General features: G+C 40.4%; 1 protein-coding gene across 6 annotated transcripts in view; it reads right to left on the reverse strand.

The window, feature by feature from the left end:
* frmpd3 (FERM and PDZ domain containing 3) overlaps positions 1 to 22,901 on the reverse strand; it is a 92,620-nt gene that overhangs the window by 5,876 nt on the left and 63,843 nt on the right. For 3 of the 6 annotated variants that reach the window (XM_055016622.1, XM_035946183.2, XM_035946177.2), the window contains 13 exons: positions 11,786 to 11,898; positions 11,512 to 11,666; positions 11,293 to 11,395; positions 10,959 to 11,004; positions 10,163 to 10,267; positions 7,418 to 7,525; positions 3,910 to 4,041; positions 3,167 to 3,286; positions 2,710 to 2,846; positions 2,056 to 2,182; positions 1,554 to 1,643; positions 1,147 to 1,326; positions 867 to 1,035 (listed from right to left, as the gene is read on the reverse strand). In XM_055016622.1, the coding sequence (XP_054872597.1) occupies positions 867 to 1,035; positions 1,147 to 1,326; positions 1,554 to 1,643; positions 2,056 to 2,182; positions 2,710 to 2,846; positions 3,167 to 3,286; positions 3,910 to 4,041; positions 7,418 to 7,525; positions 10,163 to 10,267; positions 10,959 to 11,004; positions 11,293 to 11,395; positions 11,512 to 11,666; positions 11,786 to 11,826 (1,513 nt within the window). In that variant the 5' untranslated portion in view covers positions 11,827 to 11,898. Of the gene's footprint in view, positions 1 to 866; positions 1,036 to 1,146; positions 1,327 to 1,553; positions 1,644 to 2,055; positions 2,183 to 2,709; positions 2,847 to 3,166; positions 3,287 to 3,909; positions 4,042 to 7,417; positions 7,526 to 10,162; positions 10,268 to 10,958; positions 11,005 to 11,292; positions 11,396 to 11,511; positions 11,667 to 11,785; positions 11,902 to 22,901 lie in introns of those variants that run through there. The other 3 variants (XM_023265731.3, XM_035946178.2, XM_055016623.1) reach the window with 3 other exon arrangements.

Below are 22,901 nucleotides of genomic sequence, written 5' to 3' on the forward strand. Positions count from 1 at the left end.
CAGCGGATGGCAGAGGACCTGTTCATGCTTGAACAGTAAATGTTTATGATTACAGAAAAAAGTACAATTCACTGTAAAGTTCCAGAAAGTTCTAGCTTGGGAAAAAGAAATGTGGAGTATTCCATTCCAATGAGTCAAGATGGAGATGAAAGAAGACAGCAGAGGGCGCCATGGGATGAGAGTTCCAGGATAACCTGGTTAGTGTGTGATTTCAATCAATGAAGAAGCAGTGTCCATCAGTGCTCATGGAGACTGAACATATAATGAAGGTTGCCAAATATTTCTTGACATGCAGTGTTTAATACGATGCTGAAATAATTGACATGGATAACTCTAATTGTGTGACATGTTTCATCTCAAGTTTTTAAGGAAACGGTATTGTTTTCTATAAATATCATTTTCTGTTTATATGGGGGGGCTGCACAGTGGCGTAGTGGTTAGCACTTTCGCCTTGCAGCTAGAAGATCCCTGGTTCGCGTCCCGGCTTTCCCGGGATCTTTCTGCATGGAGTTTGCATGTTCTCCCTGTGCATGCGTGGGTTTTCTCCGGGTACTCCGGCTTCCTCCCACAGTCCAAAAACATGCTGAGGTTAATTGATTATTCTAAATTGCCCGTAGGTGTGAATGTGAGAGTGCTTGTTTGTCTTTGTATGTAGCCCTGCGACAGACTGGCGACCTGTCTAGGGTGTCCCCTGCCTTCACCTGAGTCAGCTGGGATAGGCTCCAGCACCCCCCGCGACCCTAGTGAGGATTAAGCGGTGTATAGATAATGGATGGATGGATGTTTATATGGTTGATCTATTTATATTTTTGCATTTCCATTTGATGCATTTTGCCTAATCAGAAAAGAAACACCAGAAGACTTACCTGCCTTGGTCAGCTGAGACTGACCAGGGGTACGAAAGTAGATGGTCCGTTTAGGGTCTACAAAGAGCTTGTAGTAGCCAGAGATGAGGCACGCAAAGTTACTGGCATCAGGCCATTCCATGAGTAGCACCAGGGGCTGTGGGGGGTGGTAGGGAGGGGAATTAGGAGACTATTTAGGGGACAGGCAATAAGCATTGCCTGCTCATTTTGTTGTGACCTGATGAAATAAAATTTTAAAAACTGTGGATCAGTTTGTACTGGTAATTATCAGCAATAATACCTTGGCCTCATGAATTGTCACCTCCACACGAGCCACTCCTTGACTCTCTCGGTAGAGCTGGATCTTGGAAACCCTACTGAACTCAGTCAGAACTGTTGTGAGGTTGTTCTTCAGGTCAATCACATGACTAATGCCATGTCGGGGGCCCACCAGTAGTGTGGTAGCTGATTGTTTCTCATCCTGTTGAAGAAAACAAGAAGTTTACTACTATTTACATAGTGTATTACCTTAATGTTTACCATTTGCAATCCAGTGTTGAAGTAAGTCTTTTAAAATGGTCGATGTGAGCATTTAAAAAGCAAGCCTCTAGTGCAACTGTGCTCAAAGACACATACAGAAAACTGAATGGAGCAAGGAATTAAGCAAAGGGACGTATTCTTAAATGCATAGATTTACAAATGTCTTACCAGTCCAACTGTGTGGAAGAGTATTCCACCAAAAGGCGGGAGGTCATTGAGTACACGCATGTACTGTAGCTTTCCTTGGAGTGGAGGGACCTGTCAACAGAATGATAGAGAATAAACACTCATCTTTGAAACAGGAATATTTTTTCTGCACTCCCTACATCCTCCTGGGGGCAGTGTTGAGCCACAGACCTTGCTAATAATGTCTTATGCAACAGTTACATCTATAGGGATGAAGGGTTTGTCAAAAGGACTGTTTATAAAGCAGAAAAATACAATACAATAAAGTAAAATCTCCTCTGAGCAACCAGCACAGTATTAAGATTTGTATTCTTGATTAGCAATCAAGAGTATGGTAATTTGCCAAGAGGTCTGTATCTATTTTCTATGATTATAACTGCAGTGTAACCAAACACAGTGAAATCATCCACAACGAGCTGTCTGGATATTTCAGTCATGGAAATGGTTACAGCTGTTAGTGTTGAAGTGTTATAGATGGAGAAACCTTGTTGCCTGATGGTGGTGGATGCTGATAGGTCTTCAGCAACTGAGACAAGGTTTTACACACATTCTTCTCCTTCACTGTTGGAAGCAGAGTGAGTGGAAGAAAAGGTTCTAGTCCCCACTCCTTTCTGTGTCCGAGAGCAGAGGGAAAGAGAAAAACAGTGGAGTGCTTAATCAGAGTACAGGTAAGATATAACAGAGGAGACAAGGGAGTTTTTTACATCCCATGGGAAGACACAGCGGAGCCTCGCTTATATCCTCTGCGACTCCTGGTTGACATGGCCACCCTAAGTCTATTACAAGCACAGTGAATCTGTTCTGCTTCTGTGGCTGTGATAGCAGAAGCTAATTACTTGCTAGGTTGAGGTTTTGAAGAATAAATGAGCAAATTGAGGGAGAGATGTAATTTCACAAAGCAATGGATTTCTTTGTCTCATTACGACCTAGGGAAAATGGCCTTTGAGTAATTTGGTTTTTTAATACTACTGGGATTAATTATTAATCATTTAGATATTACTGAATGAACAAACTTCAGTATGGGACTCACTGATATGCTACTCAGAATTGGTAATGAGGTAAGAAAAATGCAATACATCAGTTTTTGTCCAGAATTTCTCACAAGTTCATTTGAAACTAATTTTGTTTGGGGACTTACTCGACATGCTTGAGAGAGATCTTCTGATTGGGCCTTGCAGAGGACACAGTGATGTAGATATGTAGTGCGGCCAATCGTAACGTGATGTCAGATTTCCAGTCCATGCTAAAGCGCTCCTTGATGACGTCATTGCGACTCTGTGAGGACATGATGAATCGTTTTGTAAAGAGCCAATTGGAAACAGCTTTTTAAAAGATTGGAATTATTCTACAAATCTGATCATTAGTTTAATTGTCAGTGACAGCTGTCAGATTTATAATACTGGATATCTCAAATTAATGTGAGAGTTGAAGATCTAAGTCTAAAATCAGAGACAGCCAAGGTACACATAGTAGAAATATTAAATAAAACTAACCATCCTCCTTGGTGCTCCCTGCTCTTTAAGGAGACAGCTCTTCAACAGTATCAAGAGACTGAATGACATTCGTTTAAATCCACCTATAATTCAGTACTTTACCTGTATATAGAGGTACTCAAATGCAGCAGGGTCCCTTCTTAGCAGGTCTGCAGGGTCCTTGGGGAAGAAGCAGATGCGGAACAGACACTTCATCCCTTGGAAATAGGTTCTATGCACCACCTGAGGGAATACGAGGGTATCGGCTAGATAAGAACTACATCTTCGGCTTTAGTCACATATCATAGTATCATTTCTCATAAGTGAACAGGGAAAACTGAATTCTGAATGCACCATGTGTCTTCGCAGTGCCACGGTGAGTTATGTGTACAGGGTTACTATATTTGAGGTAAAGAAAAGGAATGAAATGTTAAACCACAAGCCACCCCACAATTGCAACAATCTCTATCTATTATTTGTGCAAAATAAGACAGGGACAGAACTGAAACACAAAGACATGTAATATATTTAAAATCAAGGTTTTATTCAACTAGAATGAAATCTGCTTTCCTGTGACAGTTTAATTTCAACTTGTAGGTGGTGGTATAGCTTGGATACCAGTGGCATTTCTTATTTTGCAATCCTGATGGGATATAAATGCCACTCTCTACATATAGAACATTTGCCTAATTAATAACGAGCTCAGAAATACACAGGCATTTTCCAAACCTCCGCTCAAATCAACCAGCCAGAGGTTTTGTATTGATAGTGTAGGGCTGCTGTTATCGCTCTCACACTGCAAATCTGTTAAACACATTGTTCAAACTGCACATCCTGCTCTACTTTTCCTGTTATGGGGTTCTTACATGTGTCAGTGGCTGGTTCTCCTGCAGGAGATGCAACCTCTGATTCTGGTCCAGACCACCTGCCTCCAGCACCAAGGCAAAGTGCTCGATGTAGCGCAGGGAGAGACGGTCCTGCAGTGAGGAGATCACATCCTGGAAGGAAAGAGATGGAAGCAGATGGGGAACACATTTCCATAGTAACAACACGTTATACCACAACAAAAATGCGTTTTTGATGTATGGAGGCTATTTGTGCCCTAAATTCCCTCCATGTTTATATACAGTGTAGTTTGTCAAATTGGCATCCTGGTGGTGGGTGTTTGTTCTTTAGCTCTTTACATTGAAATCATGTTTGTCATTTTGTACAACATAGAGCTTTTACAGATTTCCTTTATTGTGAACAGTGGGTGCATCCTATGGGGGAAAACAATGTCTATGTGTTGGGATGTGCATGGCAAACTTTTATTCTTGTGCAGATCAGTATCTATGATGATAAAGAGCTTCCCCCATATCCTCTTCCTAAAATGTGCAGAGAACACAGTCTAAAGGGAAATTCATGACTTATCATATCGTACCATGGGCTACGCCTCAGGATAAGGTTTCATCATTTCTTTGCCCTCTCAAACATATGAGTCATGGACAATTTAAAAAGGATTCTGTTGCAGTTATGTGTTACTGTATTTTGACTGTATGTCTCAATATGGAGCCTGATCTAGAGCTGGAAAATAAAACATGCACACTAACGGATTGCTCTCCATCAGGGGTTTAGTCAAAACTTGCTGATGTGTTCTAAGCAATAAATGTCCCTTAAAATCAAAGATAAGCAGTTTTAACAGTATTGACCTGTGCAATTTGCATTAAGTGACACCTGGGGAGGCCACACAATCAAATAAAGGACCCACAGAATGCTATAGATTGTAGCCTAAAACACTGCAAGAAAGCTCCTTCAGCTGTCAGACAGTCTAATGGGCACACAACAGGGCATCCTATTGTGCCAATGATTTAATCCGTGGCATTGTATTATTGATCTGAGCTTTCTTATTATGCTGAAATTCCATTTAATTAGGCTGACAGGAGAGAGCTTCTTCCATCTCTCCTTTAAAGTGCTTCTGTGCTTCGCTTTTCTCGCTCAGCCTCCATGAGCAGAGGAGAGATTTGTGAAATCTAATAGAGTCCATTTAATGAGTCTTCTCGAAGATGTCAGACTCAGCTTAGAGCCTGACATAGAGACAGAAATGACCTCTGTCTGACTGAATTCATTTGTTGCTTTATGACTTTAATCAAGGGCTGCACAGTGGTGTAGTGGTTAGCACTTTCGCCTTGCAGCAAGAAGGTCCCTGGTTCGCGTCCCGGCTTTCCCGGGATCTTTCTGCATGGAGTTTGCATGTTCTCCCTGTGCATGCGTGGGTTCTCTCCGGGTACTCCGGCTTCCTCCCACAGTCCAAAAATATGCTGAGGTTAATTGATTACTCTAAATTGCCCGTAGGTGTGAATGTGTGAGTGATTGTCTATATATGTAGCCCTGCGACAGACTGGCGACCTGTCTAGGGTGTCCCCTGCCTTCGCCCGAGTCAGCTGGGATAGGCTCCAGCACCCCCCGCGACCCTAGTGAGGATTAAGCGGTGTATAGATAATGGATGGATGGATGACTTTAATCACATTAATGAGATTTTACATTCCAGAAACTGATACACTGATGTTTCATAAAATAAAAACTTTTTTGCCTAAGTATTTTCTTAAAACAACTACTTAATATATATGAACTTGAAAGGACTCTTGGCCTGAGTGATTTGAATGTAATTGTTAATTTACAAACGTGAATCACATGTGACAGACTTTGATGATGTGAAGGACTTATATGTGAGAATGTGAGCCTAGATTATATTGATAATCACTCCACATGCTGCTCTGAAACCTATTTTGAGAAATTCGATAAATCCATGTACGATGCACTGTTTAACCTACAGCAGCTGATTTCATTGGCCAAAGGAGGGAGAGCTCTTCAAGCTGTAAATGCAGCCCTGACATTTTAGCACCTGATCATTAATTAATTAATTTGGTGTCTTTTTTCTGATCACCTGATGAGTCCAATACTAACTCCTTTGTTTTGGTCTTTAACACCTCTGGAGAAATGTATTTGACGCTTTAGAAGCTGGATGCTCAACACCAGATAGTTGGTAACTTTGCAAATCATTTTGGACTGGGCAGGTCCTGAACAGCTAGCCTTCAGATTTTTATTTTTTTTTGTAGAGAAGTGCCACCTGCTGCACCTGGAAGAGTGGAACAGACATCGATGAGAGTGAACCAAAACCGTAAAGTTGACAGAACTGAGGGAACTGTGGTTCATCAGCACAGCAGTCATTGCATATATACAGATAGTCATCTGATCCAACATCATAATATTGATTAGAACTGGAGCAAAACAGCTGACCAACCTGTAGCTGACACAGACCTAAATAAGAGTGTGAGACCAGAACTTTATATCACTTCTAGCTTTCTCTCAAAGTGATCATTTTACTTGCAAATGTCACTCATATCACTGCTACTGTTTTTAACTTGTGTTTGGTGACTTTGTCAGACCATAAATTCTGTATTTTAGAGATGTAGAATGGCAGCTTGGAAGTTGGTTTACATGTCGCCTTAATGAGCCACATTTTAGTCGCTATTTCATACTTGTTCCACTGTTTGACAACAGAAACACAAAAATATGTAAATGAAAATAGCTTTATTGGGAAGTTTGTTGTATTAAAATGCAATATTAGTGAGAAGAGACAGCTGGAGACAAGCAAACAACAGGCAACATGAAAACACAGTGGCCAACCCAGTCCTTGTTTATTGGTTTCAAATCAATCTCAGAGTTTTTACTGTCTCTGAATGGCCCTCAGTTTCACAGTTTCCACAGAACTTTGATCTGTGGGTAAACAACTAAAGCTAGTAGGAATGTTAGTGACATGAGCCACACAATGTCCTAATGCTTGGAAGTTTCCTATTCTTTAGGTTATATTGCCATCAATATTAAAAGTAATTCTCTGGGTCTTCCAGATATTGGGATGCTTGGAGTGCATGGAGACTCCTTTGTTAACTCTTGTTGCCAGCAGCAGAACATTTGGTGTTTGTAGCTCACTTTAGAGTTAACAGAAGCAGCTCTAGAAAGAAGATAAACCTGGTAAAACTGTGAGGCAGCTGCTCTTTTTGAATGGCTCACTAAAAAAGCAGCAGGCAATGAGGCAGCAGGATTATACAGATTTTCCTCTGGGCGACTATTAGTTCCTCAGTTTATACTTCGAAGCTTTATAACATTCTGACACAACATTCTGGTGTGTGAAGCTTGGAGATCATCTAGTTAAGGGGGGTTAGAGGAACTGGTAGGTGTCTTCATAATCCCGCTCTTTTATTTTACATGTAAGTTTTTAAGACACTCTAAACACAATAAAAATATACGTTCACTGTACAGGACCTTTAAGTCAGTTCACAATAATGTTGAAATTGTGTTGCCTTTCCCATGATCCCAGCTGCAGTGAATACATACCCTAACAGTGGTACGGCTATCAAACGTAAAGGACTTGATCTGTCCATTCTCCAAGAACACCTTCAACACATTTGGTATGAGTAGCAAGGAGTCGTCCTTGAGCATTGTCTGAAAGAGATTGAAGGAGGAAAAAGGTTCGGTTTAGTGAAAAAGACAAATAAAAAAACAACAACAAAAGAAAATGTGGTATGTGTGCTAATTTCCTAAAAAGGTAATCAAGAATTAAAACCATCAGCTGTAGTGGTTGGTCTGTGCTACCGAGTGAAAAGCAATATAGGGCAGTGCAAGAGGACGATGTAGGAAGGAAAGATGCATTAACAATGGAGAGATTCTTTCACTGAAGTCTGGACAGTCTGAGAAGGAGCAAAACTCTGCCTTAGGATGCCCACCCAATGCATTGTATCACGATCAAAGAGGGGCTTATTCAATTTCTCTGGTCTACCCATTCAATATGTATGCCAAGTAAAGGAAATTGGATGGTGGGATTGAGAGCATTCACCACAGAGTTGCATGAGAAAAGGCATAAGAAGAGAGGCCGGATTCAAGGTGACTGCTTTTACTCAAAGCACTCGTTAGGAGAAAAGTCATGATATGCAGTTTGGCTCTTTGTTGCCAGGATATGATGTGAGGGGCACTCTCCCCTTGCTGTCTCTATTTTATTTTATTTGTTATCTTGCTGGACACTTTTTAAGAAAACGACTTCGTTCTCATTATGCCATTTCAAAGAGCCACCGGTGTGATCAGACGAGAATGAAGGTATTTTAATGTAATAAGATAAAGCAGAGAGTTTTAACAAGACGTATGGTAATGATGCCACAGGAAACAGCCTTGCAGCCCAAATCAGATCCTCTTCATGGCCAAAACAAAATCAATTCTCCTCTTTTTCCTGTATTTTTTTTTATCTGATGATGAGATTGGTAAGAAAAGTAGGCAGACATTATCACTCCAAAGGGGAGAAGATTTATTGTAACAGTATATCTCAGAAAATGCATTTAGTTGAAATGGAGAGCTCTGTCCACAGCAGATGCCCGGCAGCCTGTTTGTGGAGAACTTAAGAATTCAGAAGACTCAACAAGCTGTTCCTCTTTGCAGATTGGAAGTGGTTAAAGACTGAGTTGTGAGAGAAGAGATCTTGTTCCATACTGCATCATTTAGGCAAAGGTTCACTTGTGAAGAGGCACTGCAAGTGGGTCTATCACTTCCCATGACAAGCCACTACCTTTGTCCTTGTTAGTGAGGGTGAGTTGGAGCCAGTTAGTCACATGGAGACCAAGTGTGCTCAGAGGCAAGTCTCAACTCAATACCAATGCTTCATCTTTAGCCCTCTCTCTCTCATTAAACATCAGGCTAGGTGGCCAATGCCGATAAGCCTTCAGAGGATCAATACCAGCCCGTGACTCCTGATCACGGGAGACAGCGATTAACAAAACGTCTTTGCATCGGTTAGAGGGTGGAATAGTTGGAACATCTGATCATTACCAGTGCAGCATCTCCATCATGTTCTGTACCATGAGGTGTGATGAGAGTGACCTTGGTGTTTACACGACATCGACTCCTAGAGGAGATGGTAAAATCAGTTGTAATGAAAAGTGAACTAGAGCTGGTGGCTGATATTAGTTAACAGAAATAGAATAGGAATGTATTTTATCCTCCATTGTCTGATTCTTTACTGATTGTCTGTTGCTAGTCATGTTTGTTTTCCTTCTTTATTCACAGTGTAAGTTCCTGTTTCAGACTCTTGATTGACCAGGTGTGATGGTCCAGAAATGATTGGGGATATTATTATTATTATTATTATTATTATTATTATTATTATTATTATTATTATTATTATTATTATTATTATTATTACAAACCAACTAGTACAGCACACGCTGCTTGATTTTATTGATTATGCACCCAGATATTAGTTTAGCAATCTCCCCAAGACCCCCGAACACCAAGTTAAGAAACAAGACCATTCATAACAAAGTTAGCCCTATTAGGCCCCTTTTAGACATTCACTCATATATATATATATATATATATATATATATATATATATATATATATATATATATATATATATATATATATATATATATATATATATATATATATGTATACATACATACAGATAATAAAATAATACCCTGACAGCTGTGATGGTGCTCAGGACTCAATCTGTTGCCTATAAACTGTGACTCTGTCTGTCACAGCTCACCTGTCTTATGTGAAGAAAAGTAAAAAATTGCCTGTTAGATCCTGGCCGGTCTGGTCCTCTTTGTTGATAAGCTTGCTTTTACTTTGGGTTTAGCCTTTTGTTTTTTCCTTGAACTTTCATGTAGTGTTCAATCTCACCTGTGTGACAAATACCACACGCATAATGCAGCTCTCTCCATCACTGTCGTGGGTGAATGAAGCTGTGAGGAACATCAACTTAAAGGCAGTAGTGTAGTCTAGTTCGTTCTAGTGGGTATACTCTGATTTTTCCCCTTCCAGCCTCATAAACCAAAGCCAGGGCAAGTTCTCATATATGTGCACACACACGCACGCACGCACGCACGCACGCACGCACGCACACACACACACATAAAGGACAGAAGCACTAGCTGAAATAAGAGGATGGAGAAAGGATACTTGAAGGTTTTTTGAGGCTTTTCTGATTGCTGATCAAACAACAAAAAAAGGCACAGCAAGAGGCGAGGAAAAGGGCAGCAGCATGTGTTTGCATGCATGTGTTACAGAGAGACAAGCTGAACTTACTGAGTCTGGGTCGCTGATGGACACTTGCTCTGAAAAGCGCACTTTAGGCGGGTTAGTTCGCAGGCGGGCCTTTTTGGCTGCACTTATGAAGGCGGACTTAGGTGACTGAGGAAAAGAAGAGAGAAAAGAACTCTGAGGAAAAACTCAGCTTGAAAGATTCAAGGTAAATGAAAAAAAAGCCCCTGTGACTGCCAGTGTTAAGGAGACGTGTGTTTGAGAGCCGGCTAATGCTCCTGCAATGCGACAACTGCAAAATTACAAACCTGCTTTCCCTATTAGGCTCACCTGTGAAAAGTTTTTAATGTTTAAAATTGCTGTGCTTGTTAGTCTGAGCATCACAAAGATGTTAACAGCTTCATCAGCACATAGGTAAATCCCTGCAGAACTGTTCCAATGAATTCACAACTGTAGCTTCCAAATTATCAAATAGATCAAGGATATTTTCACATTCACAATATTTTATCTCCTCTTGTCAGCTCAATAAATAATACAATTCTATTTTGTCTGTATAAATTTGATGCATAAACACACAATCTTTGTTTTTAAGTCTCCTGCTGATGTTTATGTGCTCACTTGGATTTGCTCTCAGAGGTTGCCAGAAAAAGAAACTTCTCCGCTGTGTGAAGCATGGCCATGAATGCCTAAATATGTAGCATTAGTGTGAACTGCTGGAACAGAGTACTCTACAGTGTTTCTATATGATTTAGAGTGAAAGAAAATGTGTTAGAACTGATGAGGAGTAGGAGAAATCCTGCAGAGAGGAACATAGAAGAGAGTGAGTGTCCCATTATACTACCTGATGGGGCTGCAGCACAGTGAGAACTATAGTGTCTTTGCAGCGTCTATGGAAAGACAACAGAGAGTGGAGTGGGTTAGATAATGTCATGGACAGCATGGTATTTGGAGAGCTTCTCCAGTTTATATCTGCCAGTTCCTTGCCGTTCTTCAGCTGCAGAAGGACTGACTCATACACAGGTTTGTGTTGATGTAATGCATCACCAGCAAGAAGAAACCGTTTGTTCCTTTAGATCCACCCTCTTTACCCATGTCCTCTTTACCCCCCTGTGCTTCTGGGATCCCTCTCCTTCTCCTCCCCCCTCCCTCCCTCCTGGGACAGTAAAGGATGTTACCTTACAAGGTCTATGACTCTCTCTCGGGGGGCGTCGCTCACCGTCTCCTCGTTAATGGCCAAGATCTGGTCTCCGGGAAGAAGCTTGCCAAAGGAGGGGCCGTCTACAAAAGCAGATACAAAAGGAATTTTATATCGAGCAAAATTGTTGATTCTACTTTAATTGCCATCACTCTCCCCGCGTTTTCCATCTCTCCTCATCACATACATGCGCACTAACCAGCAGAGACGGAGCGTACAATGACAGGCCGCTGGCTGCCTGCAACGAAGCCAAAGCCTTGTGTTGGGTGGCGCTGGATGGTGACCTGTCGAGCTGAGGCAGGACTTAGGGTACCACTGTCCATACCATCCTGGCTCTCCTCTAACATTGCAGTGCTGTAGAGAACACAGGCATACAATGAAAGGACATACACCCACACGTTTTGTTTGTGAGTGTGTTTTTTAAAATAAGCAACGTGCAGTCTGTGCCAAGGAAAACTAGTAGCACTTTGTACCTGTCACATGCGTTCGTGTGTCCATCCTGGACCTTGGCCATCCCCTGAGAGGAGGGAGCAGCATGGGACGGGGTTGCACTGCAAAGCCTGCTCTCTGTTTCGCAGTCATTCACCTGCTCAATAGAACAGAGGTGAGAGGGGATGTAAGCAAAGGAATCTAATACCCTACTTTCAGTAAAAATACTGAAAAATACTGTTTTGTAGTTTTTTTTTCTCTGTGGAGCTTATCTGAGCACATCCTGGAATGCTGCACCACAGAAATAATAATCTTAAATGTGATGCTGATAAAATCTAACATTCAAGATTACTATCTCAGACATCTTGGACTGTCTATGAGTTGCATTCGGCTCCATATAGGGTCCTTTATTATATTGAGAAATGCACAGGGTGAAAGTAAAAATGTAGGCATTAACATTGACATACAGGTGCTAAAAGTATCAGGCATCGGAGACGCGCTTTCAGAAAAGCTGCGATTATCAAGGACCTGTAACATAATGCACACAGAGGATGTAGCACTGTAACACTGAATCTGCCAGTTTCTGCCAGCATGGACCAAAGTACTGCTGTGAACCGCACATGCACTTTTACAGATGCCTGTGTGGGAGGCAGTGAAAGCAAGATTACTGAAAGACTGAGTGCGAGTGTATATGTGTGGCATGTGGGTTTCTGTGTTTGTGTCAGAAAAATGGAAATGGAAATCATTGTGTGAGGGAAAGAGAGAGCAAGAAATCTGTGCTCGTGATCTAGGACACTGATAACTGCTGACCAGAGATGACACTCCTGGTCTTGGTGTTAATTCTGCACATGGGTTAAAACAGAAAGAGGCTGAATAAGAACATGCTCAGGATTATTATGCAAGGATACACTGCATATACCTTTCTCAGAGCCACAGGCAGAGAACAAACTGTCAGCAACAGGAGGCTCAGTCACATTTGTCAATAGTTCAAATTCATATTCTTGTCACTTCTTGTTTCTGATAACAGTGGCTTATGGGGCAGCATGGCTCATTTACAATTCCACTGCATTACTGATCTCTACCTTGAGTCGTAGTATCAGATGAGGGTTGATGTTTCATAGATACACTTTATATTGAGCTCAGTCCATGACTAAAAATCCATTACACTGCATGTGCTTTGAAATTCAATCATACTAACAATTTAGAAAGATTAGATTTGAATAAAAATGTCTGTCTTCAGTATTCAGGAAACTTATAAAGGATCATCTATCTGTATCAAAGGTGCACAGCGGTGACAAATGATGCTGCAGCAGCTGGTTCTGCCTCTGAAAAGGATTACATGTTTTTGATTGAGAATTGAGAATTATTTTCTTCTTTGATTTTCCCAGTGGATTCTGACAGTGCACTTCTTTCCCAATTAATCCTTCTTCTCTCGTCCCCTCTAATGGCTCACTCTTTTCACCATCTGTCTTCCTCTCCGGTTACTGGAAGGGCACCTTTTTTGTTGGATCTTTGAGGATGTGCCTTTGACTGGCTGTTTGTCAGGTATGTGTGATTGCATCGTGTCATTGTAAATGTCCCAAACACCTCAGCACCTCTTCTCCAGTGCATAAAAGTCAAGATTTGTGACCTGAGCAAGCAGACAGTATGAGTATCTTTGTTGTGAATGGCCTACACTTGCACCTTGTCCACAAACCTTGTAGTTATTTTTGTCAGAAGCTTTGCAGCCTTTTTGTACACATCACGACCAAACAGAAACTGAAATAAAGCTGAAATTGTTCATTGCCACTAACATCACCATAAAACAAGTATAGTTATCTGAATCACAAACAGGGCAATAAGAACTGCTCTGTCTGTTTTCCTTTGTCGATACCACACAGCAGTCTCAGCATTACATTGTTCACATAATTTAGAGGTTAGTTTTGACATTCAAAATAAGTGCAGAGAAGCAACTGAACAGAATGGAGAGCGATGAAGGTAGCCGGCGGACACAGAAGCTTACACGTCTGCAAAGATAAACAGCTATTCAGCAAAGGGGCCAACCTTTTACTGAGAGAAGACACCGAGGAATTCTGTCAAGTAATGATCCCCAAGGGCATCGGCAGGCCTGCCCGTTGCTATGACTACAGCTCTCAGTAGCTTGTTGAAGCTGGCGTAAATGGAGGGATAGTGGGTGGATAAGAATAGTGATGTGGCCGCTACATGGGAGAGAGGGCTAGCCAGGCGCTCTCCAACCACCCTGCAGCCACCGCGGCCAGATGCCAACGTTTCCTCGGGCACCAGAGGTCAGATCGTCACATACCTGCTCTGCTTCAGAGCTTCAGTCTGCAGCAGCTCACCAGGCCTCAGGGTATGGGAAGAATGACCTTTTACTTATTTTTCTCCTAGGCCTGCATTCTGAGAGTTTGATCATTAGTTTTGAGGGACGCTGCATTTCATAATGCTGACTAGTTTTAGTACCAGGAGTCAAAATGTGAAACTCAGTGAGGCAGTGAATTAGTCTTTATCAACTTACAGGCTGAACCAACCACTCCAGAAACAGCTACGGGTCTCACCTGCTCCATATCCGACTCTTTTACTGTTTTATAAACCAGTAAAAAGGTCTTAAAATGAACTCTAATAGCACCTGTTATTTGAGACAATATGCACACTCTTTCTTGTCCTCATTAAAACAAAGCAGCAGAGTTTTATGTCTTGTAGTTGACCTACTGATTGCATAAAAGTGCAGGAAGCTTGTCGGATGGAGTTGTGAATTTAGTCTAAGCTGAATACCCGCGAAATAAAAAAAGAACTATTGAATAAATGTTCTTTGTTGCATATAACAAGTGAAGCACATTCAAAAATACTTTTTGTATCGAATAGCACTACTGAGAAAAGATTAAGCGTTTATAGCTCCTGTTGCTTCTGTGGGAAACAGGATTGGCTCTGCAGAAAATCTACCATGAAAGAAGGCAAATTAGTTTAGTCTGAGAGCAGAGATGAAGGACATTGTGAATACAAATGGTAAAGGCTGAAAGCAGCAGTCCTGCTCAGGAGTATTAGACCTACAACTGGGAATCCTTGAGGAGACAGTACATAAGTTGCCTCTTCTGTAGCTGTCCAATGTTGTGTGCAGCGTTCAGCATGCACTTACAACCCCTGCTGCCAGCCAATGCATTTGCTTACTTCACTTAGCTGTCTCTTATTTTTGACTTTCTGTTCAATTTATTATGTCAGATTTTCCAGAAAGTTGTCTATCCTTGAAGAAGAAGGAATCTATACAAGCCCGGTTTGTCTGAGATCGTATCAGCATCAGAAGATGATTTATTCAGAATTATAGAAACAGTTTGAGTCCATAATCAGCTTGAATCTTGAAAAAACATGCTTGAAGAGGGCAGAGTTGGTTGACATTAATTTTGTATCATAAAAACACTCTAGGACATCCTGAGTTAGATGTTGAAACATAATTGCTTTGTTTGCTGAATTATGCATTTATGAACATGACTGAATGTTCACAATTTATTATGTTGTATTGTTGAAAAATATGACAAACTGGGGCTGTGGTCCATTTGTATCCTATTTCACAGAAATGGCCTCCTTGTTAACACAGGACACTGAACTTGACAACATTTATTTATGGATTTAGCGTAAATGAAAGCAACATTATTTGTGCCTGTGCAACATGATCTAGACTTAATTAATTTAGGGTTTTCCCACATGCAGCTTATCCTTTTGGATGCTGCATCTCAAATGTTGATTCTTAATTATAGTTTAATTATTATATTAATTAGGGAATTAAAGAGTCCATTTCAGCAACACTGAGCATGGCACTTCTACAAGCCAACCCTGAATTATCTGGCTAGATACTGTTGGTGCTTGAGGAAGTTTCACTTATTTTACTGTTACACTAATTGCTAATCTCATTGATTAACTGGTAAATGCCTGAATTATAAATTATAATTTGAATCAGAGATGGAATCAACTTCAGAAACCTGGGACTTGTGCAGCACTAATTGGAAATTGAGGACAGTCAGAAATGGCTGTATGTTATTGGATCACTGCCTTGAGAAGCCAGACAATAGGTGAGTACAATCACAGTGATTACTGATGACCGATGGACAGGTAGAGCTTATATATCCTCTAGCTGACTAAATAATTCATGGACTTAAGAATGTTGGGTTGCAGCACTGGCATTTCTGACATTTAGCGTAATATTGGTTTGGTCCATCAACAGGGTTAAGGGCTTAGGAATGAATTACTTCAGCAACTCTCCATCTTCTTATAGCAAGTGCTACTAGAATTTGTTATCAGAGGTGGCTGTCATGTAGAAATGAGCATGTGTAGTGACTTACACACTCTCACACATATACTGAATTATCACACCTGAACAATTCATTGCTCAAGACTGATCTTGAGGTAAGAATACTCTCTTCCACGTTTTCCTAAACTCTGTTGCAGATGACAGACGAAAACCTGCAGAACATTTCTCTAAATCTTCAAATCAATAAAAAAACAAGATCTTTTATGAAGTAAGCCTAGTATAATCACTCTTATTAAATTAGTGATAACAGAGTGGAATACAGATTTATTTTCTTCCCACAGAAAACAACTGCGAGAGAAAAAGTGAATAAAAGAAACTTCTTAATGCAGCAATCTTTGTAATGACCAGATACGTCTTAAAGTTCTTTATGCAACATTCAGAAGCACTGGAAGTCACTAAAGCACCAGTATCTTGGACCAAAACAAATGGCCACATCAGTCACGTCTCCTCGCTCCTTTTATTTTCATTTACAACCAGAAAGGTTGTGTACACAAGAGCCAACAAAAATAGTTTGGCCTCAACTATTTACCCACGCTAGCAGTGTAAAATACACAACAAAAACACACAACAAGTTATGGTAAACTCCAGTAATATCATCTGCCTTAAAACAACGTTAACACTGAAATGAAATAAGTTAACATAAATCAGGTTAAAAATGATCTTCTTTGGATTTTTAGGGCAAGGGCTGAACGCTGGGATATACTTTTGCTTTTTCAATGCATAGGTGGATGTCACTCTTTAACTGTTGTTTGAAAGTGCATGGAAAGCCAACCGTTTCAATGAGAGGGACTCACATGTACTAACATACCTTTGTTGCAGGACTTGCTGCTAAAACATAGAACAGAGAAGGACTAATTGTAAAATACACAGGGAAAGTGTGATTTCATTCCCTTTTTCCATTACATCTTTACATAGCAAATAATTTGCTGCTACATGATGTTCTACTTATGTTTGTAATATTTCACCATGTTTTTATTATTACTGCATAGGACAGTGAGAGAGAGACAGGAAACATGAGTAGAAGAGTTGGGGAATGACATGCAGTAAACTGCCACGAGCTGGATTTGAACCCATGACTGCTGCATTGGGGACTATAGCCCTGTTCATGGGTCACCCTTCCAGCCAGCTGAGCTATCTGGGCACTCATCTTTCCCACCTATTTAGATGTTACAGTAACAACTAGCAGGCAGTATGAAGATTATAGATCTTATTTCAGTTGTTGCAATATCTAATTTTAAGTGCACATGTATTTAAAGTCATGTTCCATACTTCACATTCAATCACCGAGAAAGCCTCTGTCAGCCCAGAGAGCCGGCTGCCAACATTATCTATCAAATGTAGAAAATCCTTGATTCTGGAGAAATCCTGTTAGGATTATGAAAGAGGCGACACAATAATCTCCCCAGTGTACTGTGAAATGAGCCTTCCCAGACAAAGATACTTTGCCTGTCACGTGTTTGGCCTCTAGAAAGCTACAAATATGAAAGTCATTCTGGCAGCGTGGTAGCCACTGTCGTCAATCTGTTTTCAGTCACAGGCTCTGATAAAACTTCTGCTTAATATGTTTGCTGTTTTTTGAAAGGATTTTAGGTTTATGACTCATGGTGATAGACAGGCCTTTGCACTGAGAGAGCCAATCGAATGAAGCCATCGGCAACGAGTCCAATCCTTTCTGTCAATACGAGCTGCCCCAGCCAGACCTGCAGAAATCCTGCAAGACAACACAATCAGTTCATTCTGTGGGGAAAGTGATGGCTAATATATGAAAGTTTGTCCTGGGCATTATTTTCTGATAAACTTTTCATTGTGTATTTTATCTGCAGGCTTGGATCATTTAAAATCTGAAGCAGTCATCTGACTAAAAAGCAGCTCACATTGCTTTTTCATCTTTATCTCAAAAGTCCCTTCTCTCCTGTCCTTCATCACAATGACACGGTTTCATTCAGTCTGTCAAAAATAGCTATTAACTTTATCCTATGATTCCCATACACATGTTTTGTATTCACAATAACAATAAGTTAAAGCTTCTCGCGGGGTATTTCACATCTATACTGCTTTTTCCCATTTTGTCTCACTATTGCAGGTACTTTTTCCAGAACACTCTTTTTATCCCCGCTGCCAGGTAAACAATAAAAAATCAGTCTCTGTAAGCCTCACTTGACATGCTGTCCACATAATTCCTGTCCAAGATACAGTCACAAAGATGTGTGCCGCAGCAGGACTCACCTCCCTTTCTGTCTCTGGGTGTGTTCACCTGAATAGCATCACTGCATCCTTTCTTCCAGGTAAACAAAAACCCTCCCAAGTTGGCGTAGAATGGTCTACATTAATCAAACTAATGCTGGCTGTTTTTTCACTTTCACTTCCTAAAGTTGTTGTCCACTAATTGGCTCTTTGGGCTGTAATTATCTGCATGGAGGATGTGCACTGAATGCTTACAGATAGATGTTTGACTTGTGTCTTTCCAACAGTCAACCACTTTTTAATGTGCACTCTCCAATTTTGGACCTGTAGATCTAAAAAATTGCCGACATTAACTAACTAATGTTGTGTTAAAGTCTCACAGATTTATAACTGTATACATGACTTTTGTACAATATGTTCCCATGATGCATAGTTGTCTGAGTTGTGGGTTGCTGAGGAATTTCTGTACTGCTGTTTTTCAACCTTGGGTGTTTCTGGCTCTACTCTTTTGAGTTTACATTGAATGACAGTAGAGCAGCACAGCTAATTTGAAAGAAAATAAACCATGACTTTGAAAGAAGACATAAAGCGAAGGAATGGGCTTTAAATTGGTGTTGGAGTGATCAACAAATGAAACAGGACATGTCTCCCAATGATCAGAGTCAGTTGTAGACCAAAAAAAGTTATACTTACGATTCAGACTGCATGAAAGCTAGTTAGAAGTAAAGCAAACAAAGTTAAAATAGCTAAATGTAATGTATACAAGTGTGAAACATTCTGCATTGTCCTATCTCCTCCAGAGCTTCATCAATTCTACAAAGATAATACTGTAAAAGACTAAAAGCCTAAACAATCACAATTCGTGGATCATTATCCTTTTTTTTTTTTAAAGCAAATTACTAAAAGTATCTGCTTTTCTATAATTAATAGTTTTTAAAGACATCAGTTTGGAAAATATTTGGAACATGACTGATAGTGTTGGTTAAAGACTACTGAAGGTGTAGCAGGACAGTGGTTTAAGGTTTGGAGATGTTGGGGCTTTTTCACAGTGGAGCTGTGGAAGATACAGCACACCCATCTGCCTTCCTTTCAAATTCTTTCATGTTCTTGGGTTTTGGGTTCAATTTTTTTTTTGTTGTTGTTGTTTTTGTGATTCACTCCCGTGTGTTTTCAGTTTTCCATTCCTATATCTCTCAGTCTTTGTGTAGGTTTCATCTCCCTTTTCAGTCACTTCCTGTTTTATTTAGAAAATGCCTTTCCTCAGGTGTCACTTGTGTTTTTACTTCTGTTCTTTGTTCCTTTTTCCCTCTCTTTTGTTTGACCTGATCAGTTTTACCTGTGTCTTGTCCTCCCAATCAGCTCTTGTGATTTCTCTGGATTACCTCATTTATTCTTGCATATATTTCATCCTGGATTACCAGCCGCTCTTCATTCAATCACCTTTACCACTTCTGTAAGTTTCTTCACTAAACTCTGTTTTTGCCACCACCTGCCTCCACAGTCTGTGTCTGCACTTGGGTCTCTTTCTGTTTATCCCTGACAAAACTCCATTAAGCCACAACTGAAGTCATGGGGCACAAACGTCCTTGTAGAAACAGCTTCCAGTGAAACCTGGAACTTTGTTAAGACAGTGCCATCCTGTCATTCCTACCTGAAATGAACTCCCTCCACATCTCTCTGCCTCCTCCTCACTGAGTCACTGTTTTTGTTAGCGCCTCAACCAAGACGAATGAAGATAAATGATAGTGGACAGGCTTTATCATACTGTGTCTTATAGTGTTATCTGAGCAGTATAAACATCTACCCAGGTCACACATCAATGATTAATTCACGTGCTTCTAGTAGTATGCACTTCAGCCTCTCTATGTTTTATTTATTTTGTCAAAAGGCTACCGATCTTTGTCTTTTCTTGCACTCTTTTTGATGTAAAAAAAAAAACTCATGACACCTTGGCATGCTGTGAATGACAAGGTTTGTTTGTGTCAGCATCAATTACATCTACAAGCACAGAATAAGCCTAAGAACATATGCAGGTCATGCAGGTATCGGATAAGTTAGCAAAACAGGATTCTCAATGACAAACCCAGGGACAAAAACAATCAATTTGGCACATCCTGATGTAGAAGTATAATAAAAAAGCAGCATCTGCCTGGCCGCATGTTTGAAGGGTTCTTGGTTCCACTTGACTGGACTTGGCTGACCTGTTGGCTTTGGGCTTAGCTGTTCTTCTGATTCACTCCTACATTATTAATGTGATCATTCAACCACATGACCTTCACCACAACATGGAAATTAATATCCAACCTTCCAGAGTGCACAGTTTTGCAGACCAGCTTAACCCTACAATCCCACTGTTAAAGAGCAGCGATATGCTGGCACCAGCCAAGATTTTCACTGTTCCAGGACCAAAGTTTAAGTTGTCATCACTCTGCTCTTTCTCTGAGTGTTTCATATCACTCTTTTACCTGCTGGGTACCAATCTGTCTTTGTAGTGTGTCTCTGTAACCTTACTGCTCTCTGTGCAAGGCTGTAAAGGATGTGGGTGGATTTATATTATTATTGTTCCATTGCAATGAAAGAATCATTATGTTGTGATCTTGACTCAGCATACCTTATTTTGGTATGATGACAGAAAAAAAATCCCCCTAAATCTGAAACAAGTAGGTGATAGAAAATAAATCTACAACTAGTTTGGTAATTGTTCAATGTTTTCAGTGACTCAAAAAGCAAAAATTGCAGCTTTTTTTTTTTTTTTTAACAGTACAATGTCCTTCTGTAGTGATTACGGCATTATTCTGCCTTTTTATGGTTGTGTTTGAGTACTAGCAGCACTTAAGGATAAGGTCAGGTAAAAGATTGTGGTGTACATTTAACAAAAAAAAAAAAACAAGACCTTTCCTGGACTTTGACTAAAGATTAACTCCAGTCTGTGGTGTTAGAAGTCAAGAGCTTTGTGTTCCACCTCCCAACCTCCTCCTATGAACTCCCATGAAGTCCATAAATGTGGTGCTTTTTTTGTCTGTGTAGATTCTCAGTCATCCAGGTCATGGTAATGCAGGAGCTTCAGTAGAAATCAACTGGACTTTTCCTGTAGATTCTTGAAGATGTTTCACCTTCATCCAAGAGGCTTCTTCAGTTCTAACTGACTAATGGAGTTACAGAATGTATCGCCACTCCAGGTCACACAGCTAATGGCCCATTAATGACCAGGACTCACCTGCCTCCAGGTGTGAATTGATGTGAAACCAGGTAGTCCACCAACAACAACAGCAATCATGGTGATGGAGCTGTCAGTTTACACAACAGGGGATGTGAATCTGCCAAGCCAGGAGTGACTCAAGATGTTAATGATAGTTAAACTTTTGGGGGAGGGACCTTATCACTGCCTTAAGTGGTGTTGCAAACACTTTTTTTTTATTCTTTTGGTTTAAAAAAAAAGATACATTTTAACATAATACAGTCATTATATGCATTTAAACAACAGTGGAAATGGACTAGTATAGAAACAAAATGTATTATTTTTTCCAGAAAACATTGAACGAACAATTAGCAGATGAGCTGCAAATGAAGCTAAGGGCACGGAAATTTCCAATGACATCTTGTGATCAGGAGATAGAATGTGGAGTATTCTGATTTCTCTATAATCTCACTTATTGACACTATGCGTAGTGTCAGGGAAAAATCGTCCATCCATCATCTAAACACCGCTTAACCGTCATTGGGGTCGCAGGGAGTCTATCCCAGCCAACCCAGGGTGAAGGCAGGGGACACCTGGACAGGTCACCAGCGCATCGCAGGGCAAAGAATTACACTCACCTTCACACCAACAGACAATTTGGAGTTACCTGAACATGTTTTTGGACTGTGGGAGAACACCAATGCATGCACAGGTAGAACATACAAACTCCATGCAGAAAGATCCTGGGAAGCAGAGACGCGAACCAGGGATCTTCTAGCTGCAAGGCAGCGGTGCTAAACACCAAGCCACCGTGCAGCCCATGGAACAATCACTATGTTCTAAATAGAACTGAAACAGGAAATCAGCAGTAAATTTGTTACTAATTAATTTGCATACATTTAAATAGTCTTTTTAAAATATGTTTTTCCTTCTTTAGGTTTATCAGTATTGACCATTCGTTTGTTTTCTCCATGTATTTCACCAACACGTCATTTAAACAGGTTAGTGTGAGCTCAGAACAATCGTGATTGCCAACTTTCAGTATTTAGTTTCACTTTTGTATACAAAATGACTAATTACCTATTCAAGAAAATAAATGCCAGATGAATTAATTATGTAAATAATTCTTAGTTACAGCCATGGACCTTATTAGTTTGCATAGTAGCACAATGCCTTTTATTGACTCTATTGTTTACCCCAGGTATAGTTCCTGAATGTCAGTAAGAGAGTTTTTACAATACATGCATTTAATATTAACAATTGGGCTCCAACAGTTTTTGGAAAACTGTGTCTGACAGCACGTTTCTACACCGTCTGAGTCCATTAAAACAAACCTTTGCAGTAAAAACCACCACTGAGCTGAGCTGTTCTACGTAGACACACAAACGTTTCTGCTAGGCTGAGGAAGTGAGCGGAGATGATCAGCGTGGTAGTTAAGAGCTGGTCTGTCGCAGAGGAGAGATGGGAGGCAGAGGTTAGCCAAACAGATGTTCAGCTC

Source organism: Amphiprion ocellaris, chromosome 13 (assembly GCF_022539595.1).
Source record: "Amphiprion ocellaris isolate individual 3 ecotype Okinawa chromosome 13, ASM2253959v1, whole genome shotgun sequence".
NCBI classification, from domain to species: domain Eukaryota; kingdom Metazoa; phylum Chordata; class Actinopteri; family Pomacentridae; genus Amphiprion; species Amphiprion ocellaris.